The sequence below is a fragment of the Oryctolagus cuniculus genome, chromosome 11 (assembly GCF_051225735.1).
Source record: "Oryctolagus cuniculus isolate XC-2025 breed Fujian yellow rabbit chromosome 11, ASM5122573v1, whole genome shotgun sequence".
NCBI classification, from domain to species: Eukaryota; Metazoa; Chordata; class Mammalia; order Lagomorpha; family Leporidae; genus Oryctolagus; species Oryctolagus cuniculus.
Genome location: NC_142877.1, coordinates 53,004,840 through 53,031,894, shown reverse-complemented (window position 1 = coordinate 53,031,894; position 27,055 = coordinate 53,004,840). Strand labels below are relative to the sequence as shown.

The window sequence follows — 27,055 nt, the reverse complement described above, 5'->3', positions numbered from 1 at the left end:
CTTCCCAGATAAATGTTGAACAAAATACCGAAACCAAAAATAAAAACAAAAACAAAAACAAAAACAAAACAAAACAAAAAAACCTCGCTAGCATCATGTGTAATATGTTCTGGTTTTTAAATGCTTTTATGGATTCAGTCCTCATAGCAACCCTTAGCTTTGTGCCGTTTCTACCGCTGTCTTACAGATAAGGAAACAGGCTCACAAATAACTCTCCCGAGGGCACACAGCATGTGAGCCGCAGAGCCAGGGTTCAGCCCTGGTGGTGTGGCCTCCCCACCCAGTGCTTTAAACCGCTGTGCTGTGTAGGTGACTCTGGGAGCCCCCCCTGAGCTCGGTGACAAGGACATTCACTGAGGGTCCAAAAAGAGGTGAAGAAACAGTCCCTAGAAGTCGCATCTCCGTGATCGCACATGAAAAGAATTAGTCAAAGCGGAGGCGGGTGTTGGGGGCGGGCCTGACAGTCTCGCTTGGAAAGATTGGCTCGCTGGTGACAGTGCAATTTCATCAGCTGTGACCTGGAGGAGGGCGTGGCTGGCAGCTGGAAAGGCGGTGACATCTCTGGGGTGTCATGAAGTAGAAGACTTCGGGACTGTGGTTGGAGGGGAGGGAAGAGGAGCGCGTGAGGGAGTTCAGTGTGCCTGAGCCTACCACATGGTGCGCAGGCCCGTGAGAAACAAGCTCGTTAAGGAGAAAGGCAGGAGGCAGTGCAGGTGCAGAGGCAGGAACTTGCTGAGGACGAAGTGATGACGTATAAAGAAAGAGAGTCAGGCGTTAGCATGGAAGGCGTGGTGAGCAGGTGGAAGCGGGGAAGTGGCAGGGGCACTGTTGAGAAGTTAGAGAACCTATCCCCTCTCCTGGTTCCAGATAACCAGGGGGCAGGCGGGACATGGAGGTGAGAGAGGTAGGAGCAGAATCAGTTCGTTATTTATTAAGTACCTGCAAGGAGTTCATGTTGTAACTGTGAATAGATGAAGCACGCACATGAAAAGATGCTGTGGGGGACACTTCCAGTGTGTGCTAAATGTATGCTGTGTCAGTGAGCAGCTGTTTCACACATACGGACTTCACAGCTAAGTTTACCTCACAGCCTAAAATAACTGCTGAGGTTCCAGCCATTGCCCCTGCACTCTGACCAGCTGGAAACAGAAAGAAGAAAAGAAGAATATGTTCCCTTTCCTTAATGATAATTCTCAGAAGTCACACACATTACTTCTGTCTGTATCTCACTTGGTCACATAGTCATACCGAAATGCAAGGGAAGCTGAGAGATACATAAATTCTGGACTGTCAGATGTTGGGCTGGACACTGGGGGTTGTAACTAAGGAAGATAAGAGATCGGAGGATGACGAGTAAGTCCCTGCCATGTCATTTCTTCCCTTGCAGCTCAGAGGAAGGGTTGCTTATTTTAGGTTGAGAAGTCACAGAGTGAATAGGTTTTCAAAGATTTATTTTATTTATTTGAAAGACAGAGTTACTGAGAGGCAGAGGCAGAAAGAGTGAGAGAGAGAGATCTTCCATCTGCTGGTTCACTCCCCAGATGGCCACAATGGCTGGAGCTAGACTGATCCGAAGCCAGGAGCCAGGAGCTTCTTCCTAGTTTCCCATGCAGGAGCATGGGCCCAAGAACTTGGGCCATCTTCTGCAGCTTTCCCAGGCACGTTAGCAGGAAGCTGGGTTGGGAATGGAGCAGCCTGGACTCGAACTGATGCCCATATGGGATGCCAGCACTGCAGACCCGGGCTTTACCCCGCTGCGCCACAGCTCCGGCCCTGAGTGTTTTTTTTTTTTTTTTAAAGAGGTTTGTTTAATTTTTTTTGTTTTGTTTTTATATGTTTGACAGATAGTTAGACAGGGAGAGAGAGATAGAGAGACAGAGAGAAAGGTCTTCCTTCCGTTGGTTCACCCCCCAATTGGCTGCTACAGCCAGTGCTGTGCCGACCCGAAGCCAGGAGCCAGGTGCTTCCTCCCGGTCTCCCATGTGGGTGCAGGGCCAAGCACTTGGGCCATCCTCCACTGCCTTCCCGGGCCACAGCAGAGAGCTGGACTGGACTAGAACCCGGCGCCCATATGGGATGCTGGCACCACAGGCGGAGGATTAACCAAGTGAGCCACAGCGCCAGCCCTGAGATTTGTTTATTTTATTTGAAAAGCATAGCGAGAGAGAATCTTCCATCTGCTGGTTCACTTCCCAAATACCTTCCCAAATACATCTGGGGCTGGGGCAGAAACTCCATCCTGCTCCCATTTGGGATGCAGGGGCCCAGCTTTGGCCATCATCCACTGCCTTCCCAGGCACACTGGCAGGAAGTGGAGTTGAAAGCAGAGTAGTTGGACTCAAAACTGGCTCTCTGAAGTGAGATGCTGGCATCAGGAGCGGTGGTTTAGCCACCTGCAGCATGATGCTGGCCCCGGAGTGGTTGGGTTGTGACTCAGGTGTAATGAGAAGACACCAGTTACACACAGCCCTGGGATTAGGAAATGACAGAAGTGGTTGTCCCAGCGTGGCAGAGGATGAGGCTGGTCAGAGATGTGGGTAGCCCACAGAGAATCACCCCCGGAAGCTCTTAATTACTCTCAGTTGCAAAGAACAGCAGGCCAAGGATTTCTAATGTAACAGAGTCTGAGAAGACTTTTTTTTTTCCTTTAAAGTTTACTTATTTACTTGAAAGGTAGAGTCACAGAGAGGCAGAGGCAGAGAGAGAGAGAGAGAGAGATCTTCCATCCGCTGGTTCACTCCCCAAATGGCTGCCACAGCTGGAGTTGAGCTGATCTGAAGCCAGGAGCCAGGAGCTTCCTCTGGATCTCCCACATGGGTGCAGGTGCCCAAGGACTTGGGCCATCCTCCACTGCTTTCCCAGGCCACAGCAGAGAGCTGGATCAGAAGTAGAGCAGCCGGGTCTCAAACCAGCACCCATATGGGATGCCGGCACTGAAGACGGCGGCTTTTTCCCGCTACACCACAGTGCCGGCCCCTGAGAAAACTTCTGAACCGAGAAGGAACCTTGTTTATCCGTGTGCTTGCACGTTGGAAGTCCCGTCCAGCAGCAGGGTGGACGGGGAGAGAAGTACTGGAAGTCGTGGTGCCAACCAGGAGTCTGTCCCAGAGGGCCCATTTGGCAGTGATGGTGGGCGTGGAAGGGAGACTCACTGAGCCTCAATGGGAGGCGGGCCGTGGTGTAGGGGAGAGCGATGCAGCCCCAGAGCTCCTGTGTCTTCAAGAGGCAGGGCTGCCTGTTGGGCTCCCCAGGCAAAGGAGAGAGCCTCCAGGCCGGGATGGGGGTTGGACTGTGGGTGGCTGCAGTGAGAATATGAGATTCTGCCCCAGACTCCTTGGCTTTGCAAGCCAGCAGCCCCCAGTGGAATAGTTTCCATTTTGCGTAACTGGGGAGTGTGTGGGTCTGGCTAACCACGAGGAGGGGCTGAGGAGCCAGCAGACAGATCACGTTGCTGGGGCAGTGGCTTCTTTCAAGGGCCTGGGGCTCAGCTGGGAAGCGCCAGCAGGGGTTACCCCAGGTTGTGCACTTAACTGGACGGACTGGAAGGTGGCCTGCACCAGGGCTGGGTCAGCTCACCTGCAGAGTTCACCTGCGATCAGGTGAGGCTGGTGTGGCAGTCAGAGGAGCTACGGCCTTGCCGGCACGGGGATGTGGCCAGTTTCCTTCTCCTCAGGATCCAGTGGAGGGGGACTCCAGGGTGACGCAGACGCCCCTGGGTGGTAGTTGTACTTGGGTAGAGTCACCTCTCTACCTTCTGGGACCTCTGCTCCGACCTTCGTCTCTGGTGTGAGTTGCACGGCCCAGCCTGAGACATCTGCTGAATCCATTTTCTTTTTCCTCCAGACTGCTCAGGGACTTGGCCCACGACTGCTCAGCCGTCATTTCTGGTTATAGAGCCATCAGCTTTCCACAGAAGCACGTTCTGCAGTCATGGTGCCGAGCCTGGAGAGCTGGCGGCGTGTTCCCAGAGCCACTGTATCGATCAAGCAGAAACAGAACCCAAGCCATCACAGGCATTAAGCACCCACTTTGCCGACTCCCTTTGTCTTGAGATACCCCAGCACCTTCCCCTTGTGTCCAGCAGGGAAGCTCAGGCCAGAGTTGGGTGACACCCCCGTGCTCCATGTACAACAGCATCCTCAGGCAGGGAGGGGAGGGGCAGTGGAGGAGCAGCACTGTCCAGGCCATCGAGAGTGGCAGAGCCAAGGCCGGAGGCCTGGGGTCCGGGCAGGTAGCTGCCACCTTCCACGCCTTGTTCTCAAATGCCCGGGTGGACAGGGTGCCGGTGGAAGCCTTGACTCCACCATGCCAACGTGCAAGAAGGGGCTGCGTCTCCCTGCAGTTGAGCCTTGTCGACAGTTCCTGTGATCTCCGTTCTGCCACAGGACACGGCTCCTCGCCCAGAAACCTCTCTGCGTGGACTCAGGAGCATTCTAGGCTGTCTGTTCTGAATTACCCTTTTCCAGGCCCAGGCGCTGGAGAGCGGGCTGGGAGGGAGGTGGCCGAGGCGAGTGGTCGTGGGCTTCACGACTCTGGGGTGGCGGTGAAGCCGGGCTGTGCCTGGGTCCACAGGGCTGCATCTCGATCTGGCCCTGATCCGTCCTGCTTCCACCCCTACACTGCCCAGCCGCTCCCAGGGTAGGGAAAAGTGTGGGCGTTTGGAGGGGCTGCTGTGCTTCCCACGTCTGAACATATTTTACTGTTGGCTCGCGGACCTTTGATCAAGCTCTGATTTTTTGGTTTCCTTTTGACGGAATTGCAGTGTGTGTGGGTGGGAGTGGTGAGGAGGGGCTGTGCCGAAACAAGGAGATAAACAAACAGTGACGCGGAGGTGGCAGTGGCGCAGGCAGTGGGCAGGGCCGGCCGGCCGTCTGGGCGGGCTGGGTGGAGGACTCCCGCCCTGCACCCTGGCCAGCTGGCTTGTGTTAAAGTGCTGGCCGAAAATAACTCTCATTGTCTGGGAGCTGCTACCGCGGCAGGGCCGGCTGTGGCCGCCCAGGGGCTGAGGCAGTTGGAGCTGGTACCTCCTGTCTCCCTGGGCTCTCACCCTTTGGGAGGGGCGCCCAGCTGGCCCTAGCCGCACCTGTTGCCCACCAGTAGAGACACGCGGAGGGCAGGTCAGGCCCCTACTTGCACTGCGTCGCTCTGATTGCTGTGGTAGGCCTTGGTGCCTTGTGTTACCTGCCTTGCCATTGGCTTGGGGGCAGGTCTGTTGGTTTGTGAGGGGAGCCCTAATAAGAGCACAGTGTGAACACGGGGCGCACTCCTACAGCAGTCTCCTGGCCTCCCAAACTCTTGCTCTCACCAGCCCCCATCCGTGCTCAGCTCCAGTGGACTAGCCAATCTGTGGGTGCCAGGGAATACTTGGGGTAGCTGCAGCCCGGGACTCAGTAGTATTGAGAAGCGTGGGTGCCCGGGGCAGTGTCCCTTCCCGCTGCCTGGCAACTGTAGACTAAGCCTCCCAGGTGCGCCATGCAGGGCCACGCAGGGGCTGGGGCTGCTGGCCTCAGAGAAGCATCCACCTGCGGAAACTTGGTGGGAGGTAGTTCTGGGGCAGCAGAGGGGGGCATTTACACAGCCGCTACCTCTGTCTGCGTTTGCTCAAGATGAGCAGTGCCTGCGACCTTTCCGCAGCCTTCTGGTCCCTCCGCAGGAGCGTTTCCTGGCCCTCCCAGGCGTCTCCGTCTCTCAGAGCAACTGTGTTCCTGAGATTTATCTTGATCCCCTGGGACCAGCAGCAGCACTTGGGGGGGGGGGAGGATTTTTGGTGGTTCCTATTTCTGTTTGTGGGTTTTTCCCCAGGCCTGGCCCAAGAAGCCTGGCAGAGTAGAGGGGTGAGCCCAGAGCAGGATCCACAGCTCTGAAGGAAGCTGCAGCCTCCCCCCACCACCCCGCATTTCCCTTCCCCCTGCAGGGGAAGGAAACAAGGAGGGGCTGACGGGACTAGGGGTGCAGAGCAGGAAGGGTAGGGAACCTCTGTAACCCACGCTGCCTCCCTTCTGGCTTCACGGGGGGTGACAGGTTGACCAGCAGTACTTTCCTGATGCGTACCAAAGCAGCCTCACCGGCCGGGGGAGCATCCGTCCCACACCTCGCTGCTGCCTCCCGTTAGGTGTTTGTTGTTCCACTTCTTGCTGGGTCCCTGTGCTTCAGAGATTAGTACCAGGGTTGCTTTCGAGTCAAGTTCACCTTCCCTTCTCTCACCTCCTGCCTCCCAGGGTGCACATGGCAGGAAGCCGGCATTGGGAGCGGAACCAGAACTTGAACCTGGCACTTGGACATGGGGCGCTGGGTGTCCCAACCTGCCTCTTAACCCCTATGCCCGACGCCTGCTCGGGTAGAATTTTTCAGGAGGAAAGAGAGAAGGGAGCTGTGAGGAACACCCACAGTGTCTCAGACGCGTGCAGACATAAAGCATTTCTCATTTAATCCTCGTAAAACCCTGCGAAGCAGGGAGATTATCGTCAGCTGATGGAAGAGTTCTCCAAGGCCAGTGACTGAAGGGCACGAGTTGCTCTTGGGCCCTCTTGTTCCACAGTCAGTGCTCTCTCCTCCCATTCAGCAAGGGTTTGGGGAGCGGGGAACAGAGACCTAGCTCAGATCTGCCTCTGAGAGCCGCAGTCTGTGGAACTGCTGAACACGACATCAAGGAGACAAGCCTTTGCTGTGACCAGAAGTGTGTCAGGTATGCTCACTGACTGTCCCTGGAACTCAAAGCATTGTCCTTCTAAAGGGCAGAGCTCCAGTGTCCGCTAGACATTGGAGCCCTGCTGGACTCAACACACATTATGGGATGCACACAGGAGCCTTGATTCCCTTACCTGGCTGGACTAGAACTGCCCTGGCCAGGCCCTGGGTCTTCCCCACTTGCAGGTGGTTCATCCCGCAGTCAGTCATGGCTAGAGGCTGGGGCAATTCCCCTTCCCTGCCACAATTCAGCCCTGAAACATGGAGAAGGCTGGGGCCAGCATCTAGAAAGTGTGTGGGGCTTGTGGGCAGAGCTGCTTCACGCTCTGTGTACTGATGATCTCAGGGTCACCAGGTCCCTGATGCGTCTCCTCCATGCTCATGGGCTCCCAGAGGTGGCTCTGCTCGTCCTTGCAGCCCAGAGGGGACCAGGTGTGTCCTACCAGCTCACCTGGGTGGGGGTGCAGCCGCAGCAGCTGGCAGTGGGTGGCTGAGGGAGGAAATCGGGGTTAGACCAGAGCTGATGTGTGCCCCACAGCAACGGGCTGCCTCCAGCACCCCCACCCCCTCCTCCTCCGTGGCTCTCTTCCAGAGCAGACAACAGAAAACTATTTTCGTGGCGTAGACTTGGGAGAAACGGTCGGATGACAAGGACGTGTCCAGAACACGGACAGAGGCTGGGGATGGTTTTGCTCGCTTCTGAGTCAGCAGCAGCCTGGCTCCACTTAGGTTTCAGTCCTGTTCTGGGCCTGCGTTGGGCCTTTGGGCCGGTTTTGTTGAGGCCTCCTACCCCCGTCCTGCTGGGCACACAAACGTGCTGAGCTGGCCCTTTTTGCAAAGTAGTTCCAGAGAGAGCATTCCAGCCTCGTGTTTGTCTGCTCTGCTGTTGGTGACAGGCAGGACGCGGCCAGCCCCTCTTGCCTGCAGAAGTTGAGGCGGACTCACGCACGGCAGAAACCACGGGGAGAAGTGTGACGGATGGGAGTCTCTCTCTTTTCTTCTCTTGCTGCCTTCCTTGAATGGTTCTAGTGCCTTCCGTTTGTAAACTTCAACCAGAGACCTCAACTGCGTAGTGACCCTGTTTGTAGCCAAGTAGATGGGCCCAGCACTTGGATCTGGGACGTCTTAGCCAGATTCACCAGCAGTTCCGTTCCGTTCAGAAGCTGCTTATTGGGACTGGAGGCTGTGAGAATGATCACAGCCCTCCAGCTGGCTTGGTAGCATGTAAGAGATAAGAATGTAACAAATAGGTAAATGTGACGGAAATAAATGATGTTTAAGGATTTTCTCTTGGTCCCTTAGAGAATGAGATCCTCCCAGGGTCATTGTGGGATAATGCAGGGGCCTGTTGGCCCCCTGGGACCCTGGTGGCACACGGCTCCCGTCCCCAGTGATGGTGATGTCACGAGGTGGGCAGAGTTGAACCGGGTGGTCATGGTTAGGTTCCCTGGTGGTCATGGGTGGGTTGACCTTGGAGCAGTAGGCAGAGGAGAGCACAGTGAGAGGAAGGTGCTCCAGGTGACTGACAGCAAGCTGGTAGAAGAGACTGGATTCGCGGGAAGTCACGTGGTTAGCAGGTGGCGATCTTGTTTGACTCAGGAGCTTGGCAGGTGGCAGGTGCAGTGAGCAGACCGCAGTGTCAGACTGACTCAGGGGAGGGAAGTTTGGCTAGCTGGGGATAAAGGAGGGAAAGGTGGGCGTGGCCCGGGCAGGGCTGGGCCGCAGATACCTTGGGCTTTATTCACACATTGTTCTTTATTCAGCAAATGGTAGTAAGCAGAACAAAATGATTTTTTTTTTAAAGATTTATTTATTTGAAAGGCAGAGTTATGGAGAGGCAGAGGCAGAGAGGTAGAGACAGAGAGAGGTCTTTTATCTACTGGTTCACTCCCCAGTTGGCTGCAGTGGGCAGAGTTGTGCCGATCCAAAGCCAGGAGCTAGGAACTTTCTTCTGGGTCTCCCACGTGGGTGCAGGGGCCAAAGGACTTGGGCCATCTTCTGCTGCTTTCCAAGGCCATAGCTTCCCGGGCCATAGCAGAAAGCTAGATCAGAAGTGGAGCAGCTGGGTCTCGAACCCTGGCGCCTGTATGGGATGCTGGCACTAAAGGTGGCAGCTTTACCCGCTACGCCACAGTACCGGCCCCCAAAATGATTGCTGACCTGTTACTCAAGACCCAGCACTGGAGTATCTTACCAAAGTCAGATGCTTTGCTGTGTCTTCGTTCCCTGGAAGGTGTGTTGTAAAGTCCTGAATTTTTGTAAATGTTTTCTGTAAAAGATGTGAGCAGTTACCTGTATGCTAATGTCCTCCTCAGTCCCTCCTCCCGATGTGAGGAAAGGTGGGGGTGGGGGTTGAGTCACAGCAGGTGGCTCAGGATTTGCCCTGGTGCAGGGAGGTTGCCCATGCAAACAACTGCGTCCTACACTTACATGATAGACTTCAAAAAGTTCATGGAAAATGGAATTATAAGATAAGGAGTTTTTGTTTTGGTTGCAAACATTTCTGAAATCCATGCATACAAGGGTTTTATAAAACATTTGTGGAGAATGTGTGTTGTGGAGGCCAGCATTGTGGTGCCGCCAATTAAGTCTCGACCTCTGATCTGGCATCCCATATCAGCTTGCTGGTCAAGTCTTGGCTGCTCCACATCCAGTCCAGCTCCCTGCTAATTACTTGGAAAGTAATGGAAGATGGCTGAAGTACTGGGGCCCCTGCCACCCATGTGGGAGACCAGAGTGGCTCCTGGCTTCAGCCTGGCCCAGCCCTGGCTGTAAGGCCACCACAAAACACACTAAACACCAGAGTAAGAGAAAGGGTTTATTGGGAGGAAACCAGACAGGGAAGGGGTGAAGAAGGAAAAGAGAAGTAGAGTGTAAGAGAGAACAAGAAAGAGACAGAGAGAGGGACAGAGAGACATAGACGGAGAGAAAGAGAGCCATGTGTTCAGGAACAGGTCCTCTTAAAACTTTGCTGAGTGCGGGCAGGGAAGCAGGAGCAGCAAATCCCATTAGGATGGGGGTAGAGCTGACACCGGTGGTTGGGCCATGTGGCCACCTGGCTTCTAGCAATGGTGGCGGGGACTAGAGCCTAAAATGGTGTCAGGGTGTAGATCACACCATAGGTCAGACTGTGCCGTTTTACTAACACTGGCCATTGTGGCCATTTGGGAAGTGAACCAGCAGATGGAAGATCTCTCTCTCTGTTTCTCTTTCTCTGTCACTCTGCCTTTCAAATAATAAAAACTAATGTAAAGTTTAAAAATAAAATGCATATTATGAAAAAACTACATAAATTTCAAATACTTTACACCAAAATATTTAATTTAATTTTCTATAACTTTTTTTAAGTACTTTCGTGTTTGTATACTCATAGATGCATGAAAGATAAAAGCTTCACGAACAGTTGCGTATATGTCCTGCTTAAAATGAATTCTGCTATTTTCTGTTCTGTTGTTTTTTTTAAAAGATTTATTTATTTATTTGAAAGTCAGAGTTACACAGAGAGAGGAGAGGCAGAGAAAGAGAGAGAGAGGTCTTCCATCTGATGGTTCATTCCCCAGTTGGCTGCAATGGCCAGAACTGCAGCGATCAGGGGCTAGGAGCTTCCTCGGGGTCTCCCACATGAGTGCGAGTGCAGGGGCCCAAGGACTTGGGCCATCTTCTACTGCTTTCCCAGGCCACAGCAGAGAGCTGGATTGGAAGAGGAGTAGCCAGGACTCGAACCGGCACCCATATGGGATGCCGGCACTTCAGGCCAAGGTGTTAACCTGCTGCGCCACTGCACCGGCCCCCTTTTTTTTTTTTTTTTTTTTTTTTTTTTTTAAGATTTATTTGTTTATTTGAAAGTCACAGTTACACAGAGAGAGAAGGAGAGGTAGAGAGAGAGAGAGAGGTCTTCCATCTGCTGGTTCACTCCCCAGATGGATGGTTATAACAGCCAGAGCTGCGCCAATCCGAAGCCAGGAGATAGGAGCTTCCTCTGAGTCTCTCACATGGGAGCAGGGGCCCAAGGACTTGGGTCATCTTCCACTGCTTTTCCAGGCCACAGCAGAGAGCGGGATTGGAAGTGGAGCAGCCGGGACTCGAACCGGTGCCCATAAGGGATGACGGCACTGCAGGTAGCCACTTTACCCACTACACCACAGCGCCGGCTCCTTTTCTGTCCTGTTTCAATCTGCTCGTTTCCATTTCAGATACCATTAATCTTAGCTCACTACCTTGATTCCACAGCCTGTGGTTTAAAAGACATTGCTGAAGCAAACTGGACTAACTCCGAAGGGGAGGCAGGAGGCCTCACCTCTCTAGGTGTTCTGTGTCAGGGCAGAGCCTGAGGCCCGCAGTAGGAGCGTGTGGGCAGGTAGGGAGCAGTCAGCCCTGTTGACTTCAGTTCTCTCCTCCAGAGCTCCATGAACCTGCCCCCTGACAAGGCGCGTCTCCTGCGACAGTATGACAACGAGAAGAAGTGGGATCTCATCTGTGACCAGGTATGGGGCCTGCGGAAGAGCAGGAGGTGGGGAATTGTGTCCTGGGCTGTTCAGGTGCCCCGCCCTCAGCGCACCCTCACTTCCTGTACCAAGAAGACTCTTGCTGGTCAGCCACATCCCCCTCACTCCCTCCGAGAGCTGTCTGGATGTCTTCCAGCGGGCGGTAGCAGGAAGGAGGTTTGTGTTGGTCTGGGGTGCAGGGTGACCATGGAGCATTTGGGAGTTTTCCCAGCAGAGTCCGTTTCTGCCTCCTCAGGGTTAGGGCTGTGCCTGGCGAGGTGCCCCACAGGGCCGTTTCCATCTTGCTCTGCCCCAGACTGGCAAAGGAAGAAGCCCCTGTCCCTTAGCCTCCTGTCCCCAGACCTCAGAACAGTCAGAGACTGTTGTATGCACATGAGTCGTGCGCACACCTGGAAGAGAATGCACATCTGGGCTGTACTCAGAATCAAAATCTAATACCAGTGACCTGGCTCTTCCCCTTGCATGCATTCAAAGAGGACACATGAGCTGTGCACTCAGCCAGGCTTGTCTGCGGAGCCAGGAGCCTTGGCTCTTACCTCCGTACCTAGCACAGAGCATGGGCAGTGTGATTCCCAGCCTTGGCCATGGAGCTTGCTTCTTCACGGACAGATTTCAAGCTCTGAACAAAATCATAGTAACTAACATTTGCTGGGTGCTGATTATGGACCAGGTGCCCTGTACATACTGAAATAGCTCATTTAATCCTTAGAAAAGCCCTGAGGAAGGCACCGTTGCATTTCATAGGTGAAGAACCCACAGCTCAGCATCCCACCTGGTGCTGCTGGCTAATGGAGCCAGGGTTGCGCTCAGGTGGGCAGGGGCCAGGGCTGTGCAGCTGCTGGACCCAGCTAAGATGATGCCTCACAGGCCCTTGTGCCCATCTCCTCCTCTCCAGCAGGCCCGTTTCCTTTCGTTCTGCACTGAGAATTGGCTAGCGCCTGGTGGGGTTTTGGAAGACAGCAGCTCTTTGGTATCGAAGTTCTTGGGTTGCTAATCTGCCTTTTCTAGGTCATGTCATTGCAGCATTCCCAAGCCATCTTGTTTTGCTTTCACCAGCTTGCAGGTCCCAACCCTTCCCTGGCCCCTCCTCTCTACCAGTCCCCAGCCTCCACTACACTCTTTCAGATAGCTTGTTTGTGTTGGGACCAGAATGCTAAAGTTTTCCCTTGAATCCGAGTGGGGCAGGTTGGGCCAAAACAGGGAGGCTGGTCCTTGTGTCCTGTGCAGACAGGACTGAGGGATGACCTTGCTAAGAGGAGCCTTGAGTATCTGAGGTTGGTTTGGCTTGCTGGGGCCCGAGGCCTAGGGAACGAGGCCTAGGGAGCTCACGTGTTCTCAGCCCTGAACTGTGTTCATGCCACGAAGCCAGGCCAACCTCAGCTGCGGCATCTGGGGCTGAGAGGGCTGGCTTCCAGAGGCCAGGCACCCTCCCCTGGCCTTCCTCACCCCCGTCCATCGTTGGCCAGGCAGGAAATGATGCTTCCCAGTCACATCTTTATTTTGGATGCTGTTCGCAACTGCGGTCCCAAAAACATTTCAAACTAGGGAGCACTGACTGGAGGAGGAGATGGCCAAAAAGCTGGAGATGGCCGAGCATGAGTCAGAAAGGGACCTGCGGATTGGGCAATGCCAAGGGCCAGGGGACAGCTTTGTGAGGCTGAGTTCCCTAGCACTGAACACCATGTTAATGATAACCACACATCCCAAGCAGCAGTGCAGTGTGAGTTTGAGGTTATTCCAGGTTACCTATTTGGGGTGCTGTGCCACTCAACCGTTGAAGAACAGACCCTGCCCCGCAACGCCCTCCTCAGAGTTAGTCCCTGTGTGTGCACCTGAACTTGTTTCTCTCACAGGAGCGGTTCCAGGTGAAGAATCCTCCCCACACTTACATCCAAAAGCTCCAAAGCTTCCTGGACCCCAGTGTCACTCGGAAGGTGAAGTATGGGCCATTGTGTCCCCGCCACCCTTCACAGTTTTGTTGGTTTTGGGGGGCAAACCCTTTGGGGGCTGGGGTAGCAAAAGCTGCTGGAGAAACAGGGTTGAATTCCTGGGCTTTGGGGCCAGGGCCTGGGGTGTCCCCTCCCCCACCACTTGTGCTTTGTGTAAAGTGGAGCTGGATTAGGGCCCCCATCAGTGATGGGGGACTCCCTGCTTACAGAAGTTCAGGAGGAGAGTGCAAGAGTCAACCAAAGTGCTGCGGGAGCTGGAGATCTCACTCCGCACCAACCACATCGGGTGAGTGGGTTTGGCCTGGCACACGGGCCCCAGGGTGCCCTGCGGGTGGTTTGCCTGCTTGTCCCCTACCCCCCGGTCACAGGGCAGAGGTGCCTCTTGAATGGCTTCCAGCCCCCAGAGCTTCAGGCTTCTCCCCTCTTGGCTCTGCTAGCTGCTGATGTCTCTGGCAAGCTTAAGGCCTCTCCTGGGGCCCTCAGCCTGCGGCTTTGAGTGGGAGACATTCCCATAGCAGCTGAGACAGGAGTCTGCCTGTGGCCTGGTGCTGGGCCAGGCGAGGCTCTGAGAAGGCTGGGGGCAGAGGGCAGGTTGTGTTGGTGATGGAGACCTGGTTCCTGTTCAGGGTCTGTTTGGCCTTCTTGTCGCCCGGGCCATTTGCTCATTCAGGAGAAAACAGTATTTATGGGCAGAAGACATTTCTTGAAGCCAATAAGGAAGATAGGAGGCAATGAGAGGTGACTGAGTCTCTCCATACCCAGCAAGGGAATTAGAGAGAGAGAGAGAACCTATACATGCAGAAAGGACTGTGAGGGCACCCGATGTGGGACTTCAGGCCAGTGCACAAGCAAGCACTGATAGGAGTGAGGTGGCCTGGGTGGAGGTGGGGCAGCTGGGCAGGTGCCAGCCCCCAGGTTCCTGGGCTTCCTGAGAGTAGGGTAGAAGGAGCCAGATGACCTCATCAGCCTTTCCCGCTCGCCCACCCCAGGCCACGCCTGTCCTGGGCTGTTTAGAAGGAGGGGACACCTGTATGTGGCCAGTCCCAGCAGCAATCGCAAGGGAAATGGCACAGGCGAGAACAGGAAGGGTTTGGTTCCTGGCCTCGGCAGCTGTGCTCTGGGGGGCCCAGAGCATGGCCTCCAGATGTCATGTGTAGACCAGACGCCAGAGGCCAGGCCGCTGCGACCAAGCCTGTACCTTTACCATGTGAATCCTTCATAGCAGGGAAAACCGGCAGGTCCCGGGTGGGGGCAGGTGTGAGAGACACAGATGGCAGCTCCCAAGCACCACCCGCCTCTCTGTGGCGCCTTCCCTCCCTCTCGGGCTTTTCTGCCTTCCTTTGTGAGTCCTGCTGTGCTGGGGGTGAGGATGGGGTCCACTCTTCTTGGGAGAGGGTCACAGAGCTGCGTATGACGGTCCCCCCCCACCTGGTGTCTGCCCCTCTGGCTGCTGGCCAGGAGCTAAGCCCCAGCAGCACGTTTCCCAGGCCCCGGGGCCCCTTGTCAGTTGGCACACAAGTCAGAGGTCTAGACCTGGTGCGTCGTTCCCAGGGCAGATCTCCATTCCTGACATTTCAGGGACGGGGCCTTCTCTGAGTGGCTGTAGGGGACAGCCAGATCCTTCCCAGCACAGGAGTCCGGCAGGCTGGCGTGCGGTGGCTTCGGTGTGGCCGGAGTCCAGGGCAAGCAAGGAAGTGAGGATACCACTTTGTTCCCAGCCTGGTGGGCCCCAGGGCCGGCAGAAGCAGGCAGATGGGAGCCAGTGGGCTGGGAAGTGGGATTCCAGGGGCCTGTGCAGCTCCTCCTCTCCCCTGGGTTGTGTGGGTTTCTCTGCCTTGCCTGGGTGCCCTTTCACCTCTGTGCAAAGTGTCAAGATCCCGAAAATAGCAGTGTAGACTCAGACAGGAAATGAGAAGGGGGCGGGGAGCTGGAGAGCAGACAGACAGGAAACGGGAGGCCTGTCGGCCCCTAGAGAGGAAGCTAACTTCAGGCAGCTCCGGTGTCAGCCGGCGTCAGCCAGAGCCTGCTGCCAGATCTCAGTCGGCCTGGTGCTCTGGTCCCAGCCCGCGCGGCTCTGGGTGCGGCCAGTCAACATGGCGCTGGTGTTCCAGCTGTGGGGACAAGTGGCCCTGCCTGGGCACCTCTGGGTGGTGATCCAGACCCCCCCAGGCGTCTCGAGAAGGTGGAGCACTCAGGAGAGCCAGGGTCTTGTCCTGCGGGTCTTGTGTCTCTCTGTGCAGTAGAATAGTGCCCTAGAGATTCGCTCTCGCCTTTCACTCAAGGGACAGCTCAGCTCACAGAGACTGATGGCAGAGGGTGACACTGTCCTTTGGGTGCCTGCTTGTCTGCCTGCTGCCTTCCTGGCTTGGCTGAGGGGCCGTGGCCATTGTGGAGTTCCTGATAACCCCGATCCTTTCCCTGTTCTGCTAGACTTGTGCTGACTAAGCACAGAGCACCGCACAGCCCTTTCTGTTCTCTGCTTCCTGAACCTCCGTGTCTGGGACTCGGTACAGAGCCCTTTGCTCAGGGTACCTCTGTCCCAGACCTTTCTTTTGATCCTTCCTGCCTGCTCCTTGACCAAGAGAGCAGTCAGGTTGGGGACTCTCGGGCCTCCACACAGCACAGCACCGCACATAGCCCGTGGTCAGTGTTTCGGGTGCCTCTCCAGTTCTTCCAGCCAATGGGAGCGAGGACGCCGTATCCAGCCTTGTGCCAGACAAAGGGCATGCGAGAAACGATTGATCTGGTGCCCCAGCCTGCAAGGAGGGGGTACCTGGAGCTAGTTTGTCAGAAGAGCTTTCATGATAAAGCCAGGGGCCTGGAAGGGCCTGCCTTTTCCCTGCCCTGGCTCCCCTCCCTCGCAGATGTCCAGGCCATGGCATGACCACAGATGAATGTGTTAAATTTTTTTAAAGACTTATTTATTTATTTGAAAGGCAGAGTTATACAGAGACACAGGCAGAGAGAGAGAGAGAGAGAGAGAATCTTCCATTTGCTGGCTCACTTCCCAGATGGCCACAACGGCCGGAGCTGTGCTGATCCGAAGCCAGGAACCAGGAGCTTCCTCCGGGTTTCCCATGTGGGTGCAGGGGCCCAAGGACCTGGGCCATCTTCTACTGCTTTCCTAGGCCATAGCAGAGAACTTGATTGGAAGTGGAACAGCCGGGTCTCAAACTGGGATGCTGGCACTGTAGGCAGAGGCTTTTACCTGCTGCACCACAGTGCTGGCCCCAAACATGTCATTTTTAAATATATATATATTTTAAAATATATATATTTTTTAAATATATATTTTAAATATATATATATATATATAATTTTCATTTTATTTGAGAGACATAAATAGGGAGACAGAGAGAGAGGGATCTTGTATCTACCAGTTCACTTCCCAGATGGCCACATTGCCGGGGCTGGGCCAAGCAAAAACCAGAAACCCAGAACTCAATCTGGGTGTCTCAGGTGGGTGGTGGCAGGGGCTCAAGTACTTCAGCCATCGTCTGCTGCCTCCCAGGGTGTTCACTAGCAGGAAGCTGGATTGGAAGCAGAGGAACCAGGACTAAACCGCGCACTCTGAAATGGGATGTGGATGTTGGGCCACACCTCCGCATCATGTTGTAACCTGGAGTTTTTCCAGGCTGGTGCTAGGTTCCAGAACCTTCGTAGAAGACAACCCCCCTCTCCCTGGCTTCCTTCATCTGCAGGTGGGTTCGGGAGTTTCTGAATGACGACAACAAAGGCCTGGACGTGCTGGTGGATTACCTGTCCTTTGCCCAGTGTTCTGTCATGTGAGTACCCTCCAGGGCTAAGGTTGTGGGCCACTAGAGAAGCCGCAGGCCAGTTCTGCAATGACGGGAAAGGTCGATGCCAACAGTAAGCATGAGAAGGGGAATCCCAGGCCAGGAAGAGGGGGCCAGGTGAGCTGAGGGGATGTGTGGGTCAGCAAGCACGCCAGCTGGCTGGAACAGATGGTACATTCGGATGTGTAGGAGGAGGGAGACACGGAGGGGCAGCCTGGACTCAGAACCCAAAAAGGTCCATAATGCCAGGCCGCAGGCTGTCCGGGGAATGACTGGGATTGGCTCATCTTCGCAGACATGAGCCTGCTGATGGGAGCAGGTTGCACAGGGACCATGACCTTTGACCTGGGCAGAGAAAGGAAGCAGTCCGCAGCTCTTTTCCAGTAGGCAGGGTTGGGGGGTAGGGGTCTGAGGCAGCCGGAAGTGCGTTAGCGCAGGATAGAGGGTACTCTGTTATTGACTGTCTGCATGACTCAGACAAGCTTGCACCCACTTCTAGGAAAGGGGACCCCCCGCCCCGGGGCTGCTGCATTCGGGACGCAGCAGGTCTGTGTGGAAGGGTTAGATGATGTGTGCGTCCGGACCAGTGGAGGCCTTCCTGTTGATTTCATTGTCACTCAAGCTGGCTGTCCTCAGCCTCCGTGACCTGAGCGTGTGTGGGGTTACAGCCACGACCAGCGAGGTGACTAGCACCCTCAGACGTAGGCCCTGGACAACTCAGATGGGAGGCCTAGCTTCCTGTTTGCCTGTGACTTTGGCCAGTTTTCCCCACATCCTGGGAACCCTCTGCTCTGGACCTCCGCTCCAGCCTGGACTGCAGCTTTTCTCATTACTGTCCTTGCCCACCGGCCATTCTTTGCCCAGCAGGTCTTAGGTCCCACCTCCTCAGGGGTTCAAACAAATGCCTCTGAGATTGGCCTGCGTCACTGTTATCAGTCTGCCTGTGTTAGAATCAGAGGTGCCCACTCCACACTCCCAGCCCTGCACAAGCCACACCTCGCCATCCTCCCACCCATTAAAAAAAAACACACACTCTTTTTATAGAAAGAAATGAAAAACATTTGCTGAAGTTATTTTTTTTTAATTCAGGGCTTTTATAGTAAAAAGATGTCGATCATTTTTCCCAAATAAGCCTATCTTATTTGAAAAGCAAACAAATCCCAGCTGCTGTAAACCCAGAGTCCACCAGAACCTCAGTGCTATGGTGTCCGTAGTAGCACCTTTGACTCTGTTTTATGAAGAGAGACTCCAAGGAAAGAGTGGAGGAGACTGGGTCGTTGTAGGGGTTGGCATTTATTTGTGAATTGCGCCTTGCAGAGGGAGGGAGCCCCCAGCAAGCAGCTCCCCCAGTCCGGGAGGCCCCTATGCTGACGGCTCCTGGTCATCAGGACTCCAGAGCCTGTTCCTTGCTTCCTTGGGAACCTTCAGGCCTTGTGGGTGTGGCTTCCCAGGCCAGGGAGCACCGCCCCCACCTCCCCCTTACTGGCTGTTCCTTGGCCCCAGGCTGCTTGCATCTGAGCAGGGCGCGCTCTGGGGGGCAGAGCCTGTAGGAGATGCCCTCTTGGTCCCTAGAGACCTGCAAGGGGGAAGAGGAGCGGGACTTTCTGTGGGTTTGTGGTCCCCAGCTGCCTTCCTTGCCTTGACCACATTCACAAGCTGCAAAGGGGGAGACATCTGGTCCCGGAAGCAGGCACCGTCTCGGCCTGTGATTTCTTCCCCTTCAGAAGCCTAGGCCCCAGGAGCCTGGATGCCAGAAAGACCCGGAAGCCTCAAGTAGCCAGAGCCATGGAGCCTGCCCATTACAGCCCAGTGCTGGGCTGGGGCAGTGGTGCTCCACTGAACACACTGGGGCTCCTGTGACCCCTTCCCTCCCTCTCAGGGCTGTCAGCTCCAGAGTCAGTGAGCGGGAGGCTCCCTCAGGGCCCTCTGCCATTTGCTAGCTGGAAGGACCAGCAGTTGGCTCCTTGTCCACCGTGCACTCTCTGGAGAAGATTCTCTGTGGGCACAGCGACTCCTGAGCTAAGCCTAAGTACAGGAAGACAGCCAGCTCCCCTTGTCCCTTGGGGCCCATGCCCCCTCCACCCCTGCCCCGCTGGAGGGGAGCAAAGGAGACGATCTCCCGCTCTCACAGCCCCTCCTGTGCTGTGCCCACTCTGCCCCGTGCTGTGTGGGTGGCTCTCCCACCCAGTGTCGGGTCTCTGCTGCCCAGTTCTACCTTCCGCTCTTGCTGCCCTTGCTTCCTGTTGCCCTGGAGGCCTGGCGGGTGAGGGCCAGGCTTGCCAGGGGCCCTGGCTCAACCCCCCCCCCCCCCGCGTCTGTGCCTGTGTGTGCGCACGCGTGTCCTCTCGTGCTCCAGGTTTGACTTTGAGGGTCTGGAGAGTGCTGACGACGGCGCATTTGACAAGCTCCGCGCCTGGAGCAGGTCCATCGAGGACCTGCAGCCGCCCAGCGCCCTGTCGGCCCCCTTCACCAACAGCCTCGCTCGCTCTGCGCGTCAGTCTGTGCTCCGGTATGTGTGCGCGCTGCTCTGCCCGCCGCCTCCTGCCCTCGCCCGCGCCGGCCTGGCCGACACAGCGTGAATGCTCACGCACCTCCCTCCACTCTTGCTTCCAGGCTCAGCTCTCTTGCCCTCTGCCTGCCAGTCTGTCTCTGGTCTGTCTCTCTGTCTCCTTGACTCTGCCCAGCAGTCTGTCCTGGGTAAGTACATGGCCCTCAGCTGTGCCCACCCCACCTGGGGTTCCAGCTCTCCCCTCCTCACCCCCTCTCAGGGGGCCCCTTCGTTCCTCACTCTCACTGTGCCCTTCCTCCCGGGCTTCTCAGGTGGGTGTGGCTGATCTGGCTCCTTGCCTCACGTCTGCTTCCCTCAGATCTTCTCTGTGCCATCAGCTGCTCCAAGACCAGCCCCCAACCACCTGCCCGCCCTGCCCTGCCCTTTCCTTCCTTGCAGGCCTTTCTTCTCCAGGGCTGTGGCATCTGGAGGCAGACCGGCCGGATGAGTTCTTGGAGCGCCTTCTGTCCAGCGGGGCTCTCCCTGGGGTCCTGGCGCCCTCCCCTTGTTCTCTCGCGGCCGCGCCTTCCCCCTCCTCTCTCTGGGTTTGGTCCTCAGACACTGCGATCAGTCTCACCCTTTAGAAAAAGCAGATCCCATCTGTGCTTCCTAGTTGTTCATGGAACATGGTTGAGGGCACGGAGGGGGCTTTCAAAGCCTGACATAGCCCCTCCGGCCCTCCCGCACCTTCAGGGACCTTGCTCTGTCTTGTGGGGATGAAAAAGTGGGATGAGAGCCACGGGGGTGCCCCTGCCCCAGTCTATACAGAAACTACAGCAGCTGGAGGTGGGAGCAGGGCCGGCTCCGCCCAGTGGCTGTGAGGACAGGGAGGGCCACACAGCTCCTGTGTTCGGAGGCTCGCCGGGGCTAGCGTGGTTTAGACAGGAGCTTTAAAAAGCTGGGGTCCTGCACAGCTGCCAAGCAGAGGCCTGTTCCAGGGAGGAGAAAGCAGGCCGTCTCCCGCGGCTGCTGGTGCAGTCATCTTCCCCCTTTAATGCGGCCGCTGAGGGGCAGCCTGCTGTCGGGGTGCGGGTGGGGGCGCCCAGACCCTTCCCCTGCAGCCTCAGCTGCCCCCTGATGCCTGCTCCTCTCCCCCAGGTACAGCACACTGCCCGGGCGCAGGGCCCTGAAGAACTCGCGCCTGGTGAGCCAGAAGGATGACGTCCACGTCTGTATCCTCTGTCTCAGAGCCATCATGAACTATCAGGTCCGGGGGCCACACTGGGCACGGGTGCTCTGCCGAGGTTGCTTGCCGGTGGGCTGCTCTTCAGGACACCCGAGGGGCTCCCCTGGCCCGCCATCAGGCCCCCTTCTTTGCGTTGCAGTATGGATTCAACCTGGTCATGTCCCACCCCCATGCCGTCAATGAGATTGCTCTCAGCCTCAACAACAAGAACGCAAGGTGAGTCCCTCCATCTTGTTCTGCCCAGGGCGCTGGAGGGCCGGCGCCGCTGTGCTGAGCAGAAATCCTGGCAGCCTCTGGATCTCGCAGCCAGGGGCACAGCCTTGGTTGACCCCCTCACCTCAGCTGTAGGAGAAGTGTTCTTGGCTCCTCCCCAGGTCTGTGCAGCTTAGAGAGGGATCAGGCCTTCCTCCCCCTGCCTCCTTTCTGAATCCTGCCCTCTCCGCTCACCACGAAGGTGGTCTGCGCTCTCCAGAGGGACCCACTCGCTCACCCATGGCCGTGAACTGTGTGTGTGGTGCTGGGATGGGGAGCCGGGGTGCCAATCTCCCTTCTCCCTTTAGGACCAAAGCCCTTGTCTTAGAGCTCCTGGCAGCTGTGTGCTTGGTGCGGGGAGGCCACGAGATCATCCTTGCTGCCTTTGACAATTTCAAAGAGGTCAGTTCCCTGCCTTCCCTGCGTGTGTGTGTGTGCGCGCGCGTGTGCGCGTGCGGGGGAGAAGATTGGGGGCCAGGCAGACCAGCACCTGAGATTGTAGTAGCATCCAGGGATTACTTAGGCTAATCAACCTGCATGAGTCCGTTTGCCTCCCTCCCACTTTTTTTTTTTTTTTTTTTTAAGTCGAAACCAGAACTTCATTCTTACAAGATCTCATGCCAGGAACTCATCTGATTGGCTGAGTTGTCGGGTCCTGGCTGTGCATCAGAGCCTCCCCGAGGAGCCGTGGGGGGCCTGGGTGTCTGCATTTCACTGCCCCCTCCCCTGTTAATGGTTCTCATACAGTGAACCCGAGCAGAGACGTTTGCAGCGGGAGGGGAGAGAGAGCAAGGCCCCTCCTGGGCTGCCGTAGCGAGGGCACAGGGAGCCCCTGGGTGGAATTTCCCCAGCCTCCTGCCCGACTCCGACACCCTATCTGCTGGGACACGGGATTCCTCGACACCCAGCCCCAGCTGCTGTCCCGCCCCTTCCTCCGCCTTGGACCTCTTCCCTCGCATGCATTGTTCAAGCCAGGAAGCAGCTCTTCCTCCTGCAGCCCCTGGGTTCAGAGCAGCCTCTGGGCCGCTCTCAGCAGAGGACTTTCCTGCACGCCGGCCCCACCCCTGCCTCCCCGCCAAGACTCAGCCTGCAGCCTCGCTTCCTCCTCCTCCTCCAGTGACTTGGCAGCATCACACCCTGGGGTTTCCTCGTGGCCCAGCCCTGTAGGCACCCAGGGCTCGGCCCGAGGGCTCAGCCTTTGCTCAGGCTCCTCAGCCAGGGCCAGATTCCAGGTCCCGGGTTTCCTCTCTGAAGTGCCCAGGATGGCCCATTTCCTAGATGGAGTTGTGGTTAAACTGGATCCAAACCAGTCCCCATGCCACGGTGCTCCTGGGAGCCAGGTCCTGGGGCTCGAGTTCTGCATGGAGCAGATCCCTGCACTGAGGACATTTGCTCATTCAGGTGTGCAAGGAGCTACACCGTTTCGAGAAGCTGATGGAGTATTTCCGGAATGAGGACAGTAACATCGACTTCATGGTGAGGAGCTGGGCCTGGGTCAGGCACGTGCCCCTGGAGAGTGGAACCAGGCCTGCAGTGTATGCTTGTGTTTTTTTTTGTGTGATTTTTTTTTTTTTTTTTTTTTGACAGGCAGAGTTAGACAGGGAGAGAGAGACAGACAGAGAGAAAGGTCTTCCTTTTCCGTTGGTTCACCCCCCAAATGACTGCCATGGCTGGTGCACTGTGCCAATCTGAAGCCAGGAGCCAGGTGCTTCCTCCTGGTCTCCCACGCAGGTGCAGGGCCCAAGCACTTGGGCCATCCTCCACTGCCTTCCTGGGCCACAGCAGAGAGCTGGCCTGGAAGAGGAGCAACCGGAACTAGAACTCTAGAACTCGGGGTGCCGGCACCGCAGGCGGAGGATTAGCCTAGTGAGCCACAGCGCCGGCCTGCTTGTGGTTTTTAAAGCTTGATTTATTTAAGGGGCCAGCGCTGTGTCGTAGCGGGTAAAGCAGTGCTGGCATGCCATATGGGCACAAGTTCAAGTCCCAGCTGCTCCACTTCCGATCCAGCTCCCTGCTATGGTCTGGGAAAGCAGTAGAGGATGGCCCAAGTCCTTGGGCCCCTGCACCCGCGTGGGAGACCTGGAAGAAGCTCCTGGCTCCTGGCTTCGGTTCAGCATGGTTCTGGCTGTTGTGACCATCTGGGTAGTGAACCGGCAGATGAAGGACTGACCTCCCTCTCCCTCTCCCTCTCCCTCTCCCTCTCCCTCTCCCTCTCCCTCTCCCTCTCCCTCTCTGCCTCTGCCTCTGCCTCTGCCTGTGACTCTGTCTTGCAAATAAATAAATCTAAAAAAAAAAAAAAAGGTTTATTTAAACATTAGAGTTAGAGAGAGAGAGAGAGAATCTTCCATCTGCATTTCACTCCCCAGATGGCCATAACAGCCATGGCTGGGCCAGACTGAAATCAGGCACGTCATTTGGGTCTCTTACATAGGTAGCAGGGGCCCAAACACTTGGATCAACTTCCTCTGCTCTTCCCAGGCCAGTAGCAGGGAGCTGGATCAGAAATGGAGCAGCCAGGACCCTAAGTGGCGCCCATATGGGATGCCTTTGTTGCAGGCAGCGGCTTTACCTGCTCTGCCACAACGCCCTTGGCGTGTTTTAATACTCCATATACAGGCAGAAATGGTTCTGTTTGTCCAGCAAGTGCTCCCTGTATGCTGGCATGCCAGAGCGCATTTGGAAACTCAGGACAATGCCCATGTGTGTCTCAGCTCTTCCTCTCTTTTTCCTTTTCCTGTGGCCTTTTTGTCCTGGTTGTGGATCTTTTCCCAAGCCCTTCTTCCAGCTCCTCTCCCCCTCAGCACAGACCCTCCAGCTAACTCAGGTTGTCTCCAGAAACCCTGCTGTTGGACAGAGGGACTCAGAGCACTGGATCTGCATGCATTCCGTGTGACTTACTCATCTTTGTACTCTGAATCTTAAATGCGACGTTTCAAAGCGAGACTCCTCTTAACTTTTCTGGCATCCTAACGGCCGCCTGTCTTCCCTGTCGCTGGCCGCTTCCCCCAGGTGGCCTGCATGCAGTTCATCAACATCGTGGTGCACTCGGTGGAAGACATGAACTTCCGGGTCCACCTGCAGTACGAGTTTACCAAGCTGGGGCTAGAGGAGTTCCTGCAGGTGAGCTGCCCGGGTCCCGTTGGGGTGAGGACCCATTTAGCCCTATCACAAAGGGGTTTTCATGTCAAAGAGCTGAGTCCCGGACGTTCCTGGAGCCCCAGGCCTTGGGCCCTCTTGCAGGGCTCCCCGGTCCAGCACCTCCAGGTGGGGCAAGAATCTGGCATTGACCAGAGGCAGGGACTCCTTCAGGACAGATGATGGCTGAGTTCTTCTCCAGAGGTTCTCTGGAGCCTGTGCCTGCACCCAGCACCTGCTCCCAGCACCCTCTGCCTGCTCTGCCCCCAGAAGTCAAGGCACACGGAGAGCGAGAAGCTGCAGGTGCAGATTCAGGCGTACCTGGACAACGTATTTGACGTGGGTGGGTTGCTGGAAGATGCTGAGACCAAGAACGTGGCCCTGGAGAAGGTGGAGGAGTTGGAGGAGCACGTGTCCCATGTATGTGGTCCTCCCTGGCCTGCGTGGGCTGCTGTGGGACCATCCGATTGTAGGAGTCCTGGACTGACCCACACTTGCCTCCAGATTGAGCCCCAGGGGAGCCTTAGAACCCACTCCTAGGGAGGGGGGAGGCGGTGCCCTGTAGAGCCTGCACCACTGGAACACAAACTGACCTCCCAGGCTGGGCACCCGGGGGCTTCAGGCTTGAGAAAATCAGAACATGGCCATCTGCCTTGTATCTGTGGCTGTTTCCCAAGGGTGTGAGACCCTGGGCCCATGGCAGTGATGTAGGGAAGCCATCTTGACCAAATGCCTTGGAGAGCTACGGCCTGGGTCCTGACTAAGTGCCCAGGCCTGATCTGCATGTGCCATCCGGCAGCTCACAGAGAAGCTTCTGGACCTGGAGAACGAGAACATGATGCGGGTGGCGGAGCTGGAGAAGCAGCTGCTGCAGCGGGAGAAGGAGCTCGAGAGCATCAAGGTACCACGTGGCCTGGGGGGGGCCCCGGCCAACTGGGCCCCCGTGCCTGGGGCTTCCATTCTGTCCTGAGTCATGTCCAGTTCTCCAGCATCCGAATCTTAACGTACTCTTGCTACACTCAGACAAGGGTGGGCTGATGATTTTACTCCATCAGTTTTTAGCTGGGAAGGGAAGCTGATGCCACAGTGGGCCAAACACACAGAAGAGGCTAGGTGCAGGCCGGCGCTGTGGCTCAAAAGGCTAATCCTCCGCCTTGTGGCGCCGGCACACCGGGTTCTAGTCCCGGTCGGGGCGCTGGATTCTGTCCCGGTTGCCCCTCTTCCAGGCCAGCTCTCTGCTGTGGCCAGGGAGTGCAGTGGAGGATGGCCCAAGTCCTTGGGCCCTGTATTCCATAGGAGACCAGGATAAGCACCTGGCTCCTGCCATGGGATCAGCGCAGTGTGCCGGCCGCGGCAGCCATTGGAGGGTGAACCAGTGGCAAAGGAAGACCTTTCTCTCTGTCTCTCTCTCTCACTGTCCACTCTGCCTGTCAAAAAAAAAAAAAAAAAAAGAAGAGGCTAGGTGCAGAGAGGGGTACCTCCAGTGGGCTCCTCTGGGGGTCCCAGTTCAGGCTCCTGTCATCCTGCCCTGTTGCATTCCCAGCCTTGCCTCTGCAGCTCCACACACTTTAGCCCCTGGAGACACCCTAGGACCTGGTTTCCTAAACAGGGAGACCACCCAGTATTTCATTCTCCTCTCTGTTCCCTCAAAGTAACATTCTGTTACAAGGTCGTGTGACAAGGTCCTCCCTACCCGCCCCCCCCCCCCCCCAGCTTCCTTTAAAATACAAATCACTGCACGCTGAGCTCCATGGGGGCCTACCAGCCCCTGCGTGGTGCTGTGTCAGGAGCTCGGGAGGCCCAGGGGTGCCCAGGTGCTTCCAACTGAGCATTTATTTATGTGCAGCCAGATGAGATACGAGCAGTAGTGAGTCTGAGCGGCTGAGGGCTGAGCAGAGCTTCAGCGGCAGCCTCCTAGGTGGGCCTGAGGGCCCCGTGGTGACAATGGACAGGAGCAGAGACACACGTTAGGTGCCGGCCGGGTCTCCCCACTCCCCCATTGCTCTACATACGGCTTCCCCGGCCCTCCAGTGGGTTCTCCGCCCCTCTGAGCACCCTCCCAGACACCCTAGTATACCGGCCCTTGGCTTTTTTCTTCTCTATTTTTGAAATAACATTTTTAACTTACATTATATGTAGCCAAAGGCTTTAATGCACCACTAAATAGCATTCAGCAAATAAAAGGCCAGGAACATAGGGAGGGCTATAAACAATGTTCAAATGAAAAGATGGCAATTGCATTCATATACAGTACAATTTTTTTTTTAAGATTTATTCATTTTATTTGAAAGAGTTACACAGAGAGAAGGAGAGGCAGAGAGAGAGAGAGGTCTTCCATCCACTGGTTCACTCCCCGATTGGCCACAATGGCCGGGGCTGTGCCAATCCAAAGCCAGGAGCCAGGAGCTTCCTCCAGGTCCTCCCATGCAGCTGCAGGGGCCCAAGGACTTGGGCCATCTTCTACTTCCCCAGGCCATAGCAGAGAGCTGGATCAGAAGTGGAACAGCTGGGTCTCGAACGGGTGCCCATATGGGATGCTGGCACTGCAGGCTGCAGCCTTACCCACTACACCACAGCGCTGGCCCCAGTACATTTTAAAATACTCAGGGATCACTACGAGTTGGGTAGGGATTCTTCTCACTCCTGGAGGCAGTGAGTGCTGTGCCTTCAGCCCGCGCTTCCCTGTCCGATAGGAGACGTACGAGAACACGAGCCACCAGGTGCACACCCTGCGGAGGCTCATTAAGGAGAAGGAGGAGGCCTTCCAGCGCCGGTGCCACTTGGAGCCCAGTGCTCGGGGCCTGGATTCCATGGGCAGCGAGGCCCTGGGCAGGGTAGGCCCTGCGGAGCTGAGTGAGGGCAGCCCAGCCTCTGAGCTGGACCCGCTGGCTCCAGCCCCACCATCCGAGGAGGCCCTGCCCCTGCCTCCGCCACCAGCACCTCCCTTGCCTCCTCCACCTCCCCCGTTACCAGGTAATCAGGATCCCTGGGAGCCA

The 27,055-nt window shown here is 56.3% G+C and overlaps 1 protein-coding gene across 6 annotated transcripts in view; it reads left to right on the top strand.

The window, feature by feature from the left end:
• The window catches only part of FMNL3 (formin like 3), a 58,612-nt gene that overhangs the window by 25,737 nt on the left and 5,820 nt on the right, over positions 1 to 27,055 (top strand). For 2 of the 6 annotated variants that reach the window (XM_070052202.2, XM_070052200.2), the window contains exons 2-14: positions 11,088 to 11,171; positions 13,046 to 13,126; positions 13,351 to 13,427; positions 16,843 to 16,926; positions 19,295 to 19,447; positions 20,585 to 20,693; positions 20,812 to 20,888; positions 21,233 to 21,326; positions 22,326 to 22,400; positions 23,934 to 24,044; positions 24,330 to 24,479; positions 24,859 to 24,960; positions 26,753 to 27,032. In XM_070052202.2, the coding sequence (XP_069908303.1) occupies positions 11,088 to 11,171; positions 13,046 to 13,126; positions 13,351 to 13,427; positions 16,843 to 16,926; positions 19,295 to 19,447; positions 20,585 to 20,693; positions 20,812 to 20,888; positions 21,233 to 21,326; positions 22,326 to 22,400; positions 23,934 to 24,044; positions 24,330 to 24,479; positions 24,859 to 24,960; positions 26,753 to 27,032 (1,477 nt within the window). Of the gene's footprint in view, positions 1 to 11,087; positions 11,172 to 13,045; positions 13,127 to 13,350; positions 13,428 to 16,842; positions 16,927 to 19,294; positions 19,448 to 19,611; positions 19,636 to 20,584; positions 20,694 to 20,811; positions 20,889 to 21,232; positions 21,327 to 22,325; positions 22,401 to 23,933; positions 24,045 to 24,329; positions 24,480 to 24,858; positions 24,961 to 26,752; positions 27,033 to 27,055 lie in introns of those variants that run through there. The other 4 variants (XM_070052203.2, XM_070052204.2, XM_070052201.2 and 1 more) reach the window with 3 other exon arrangements.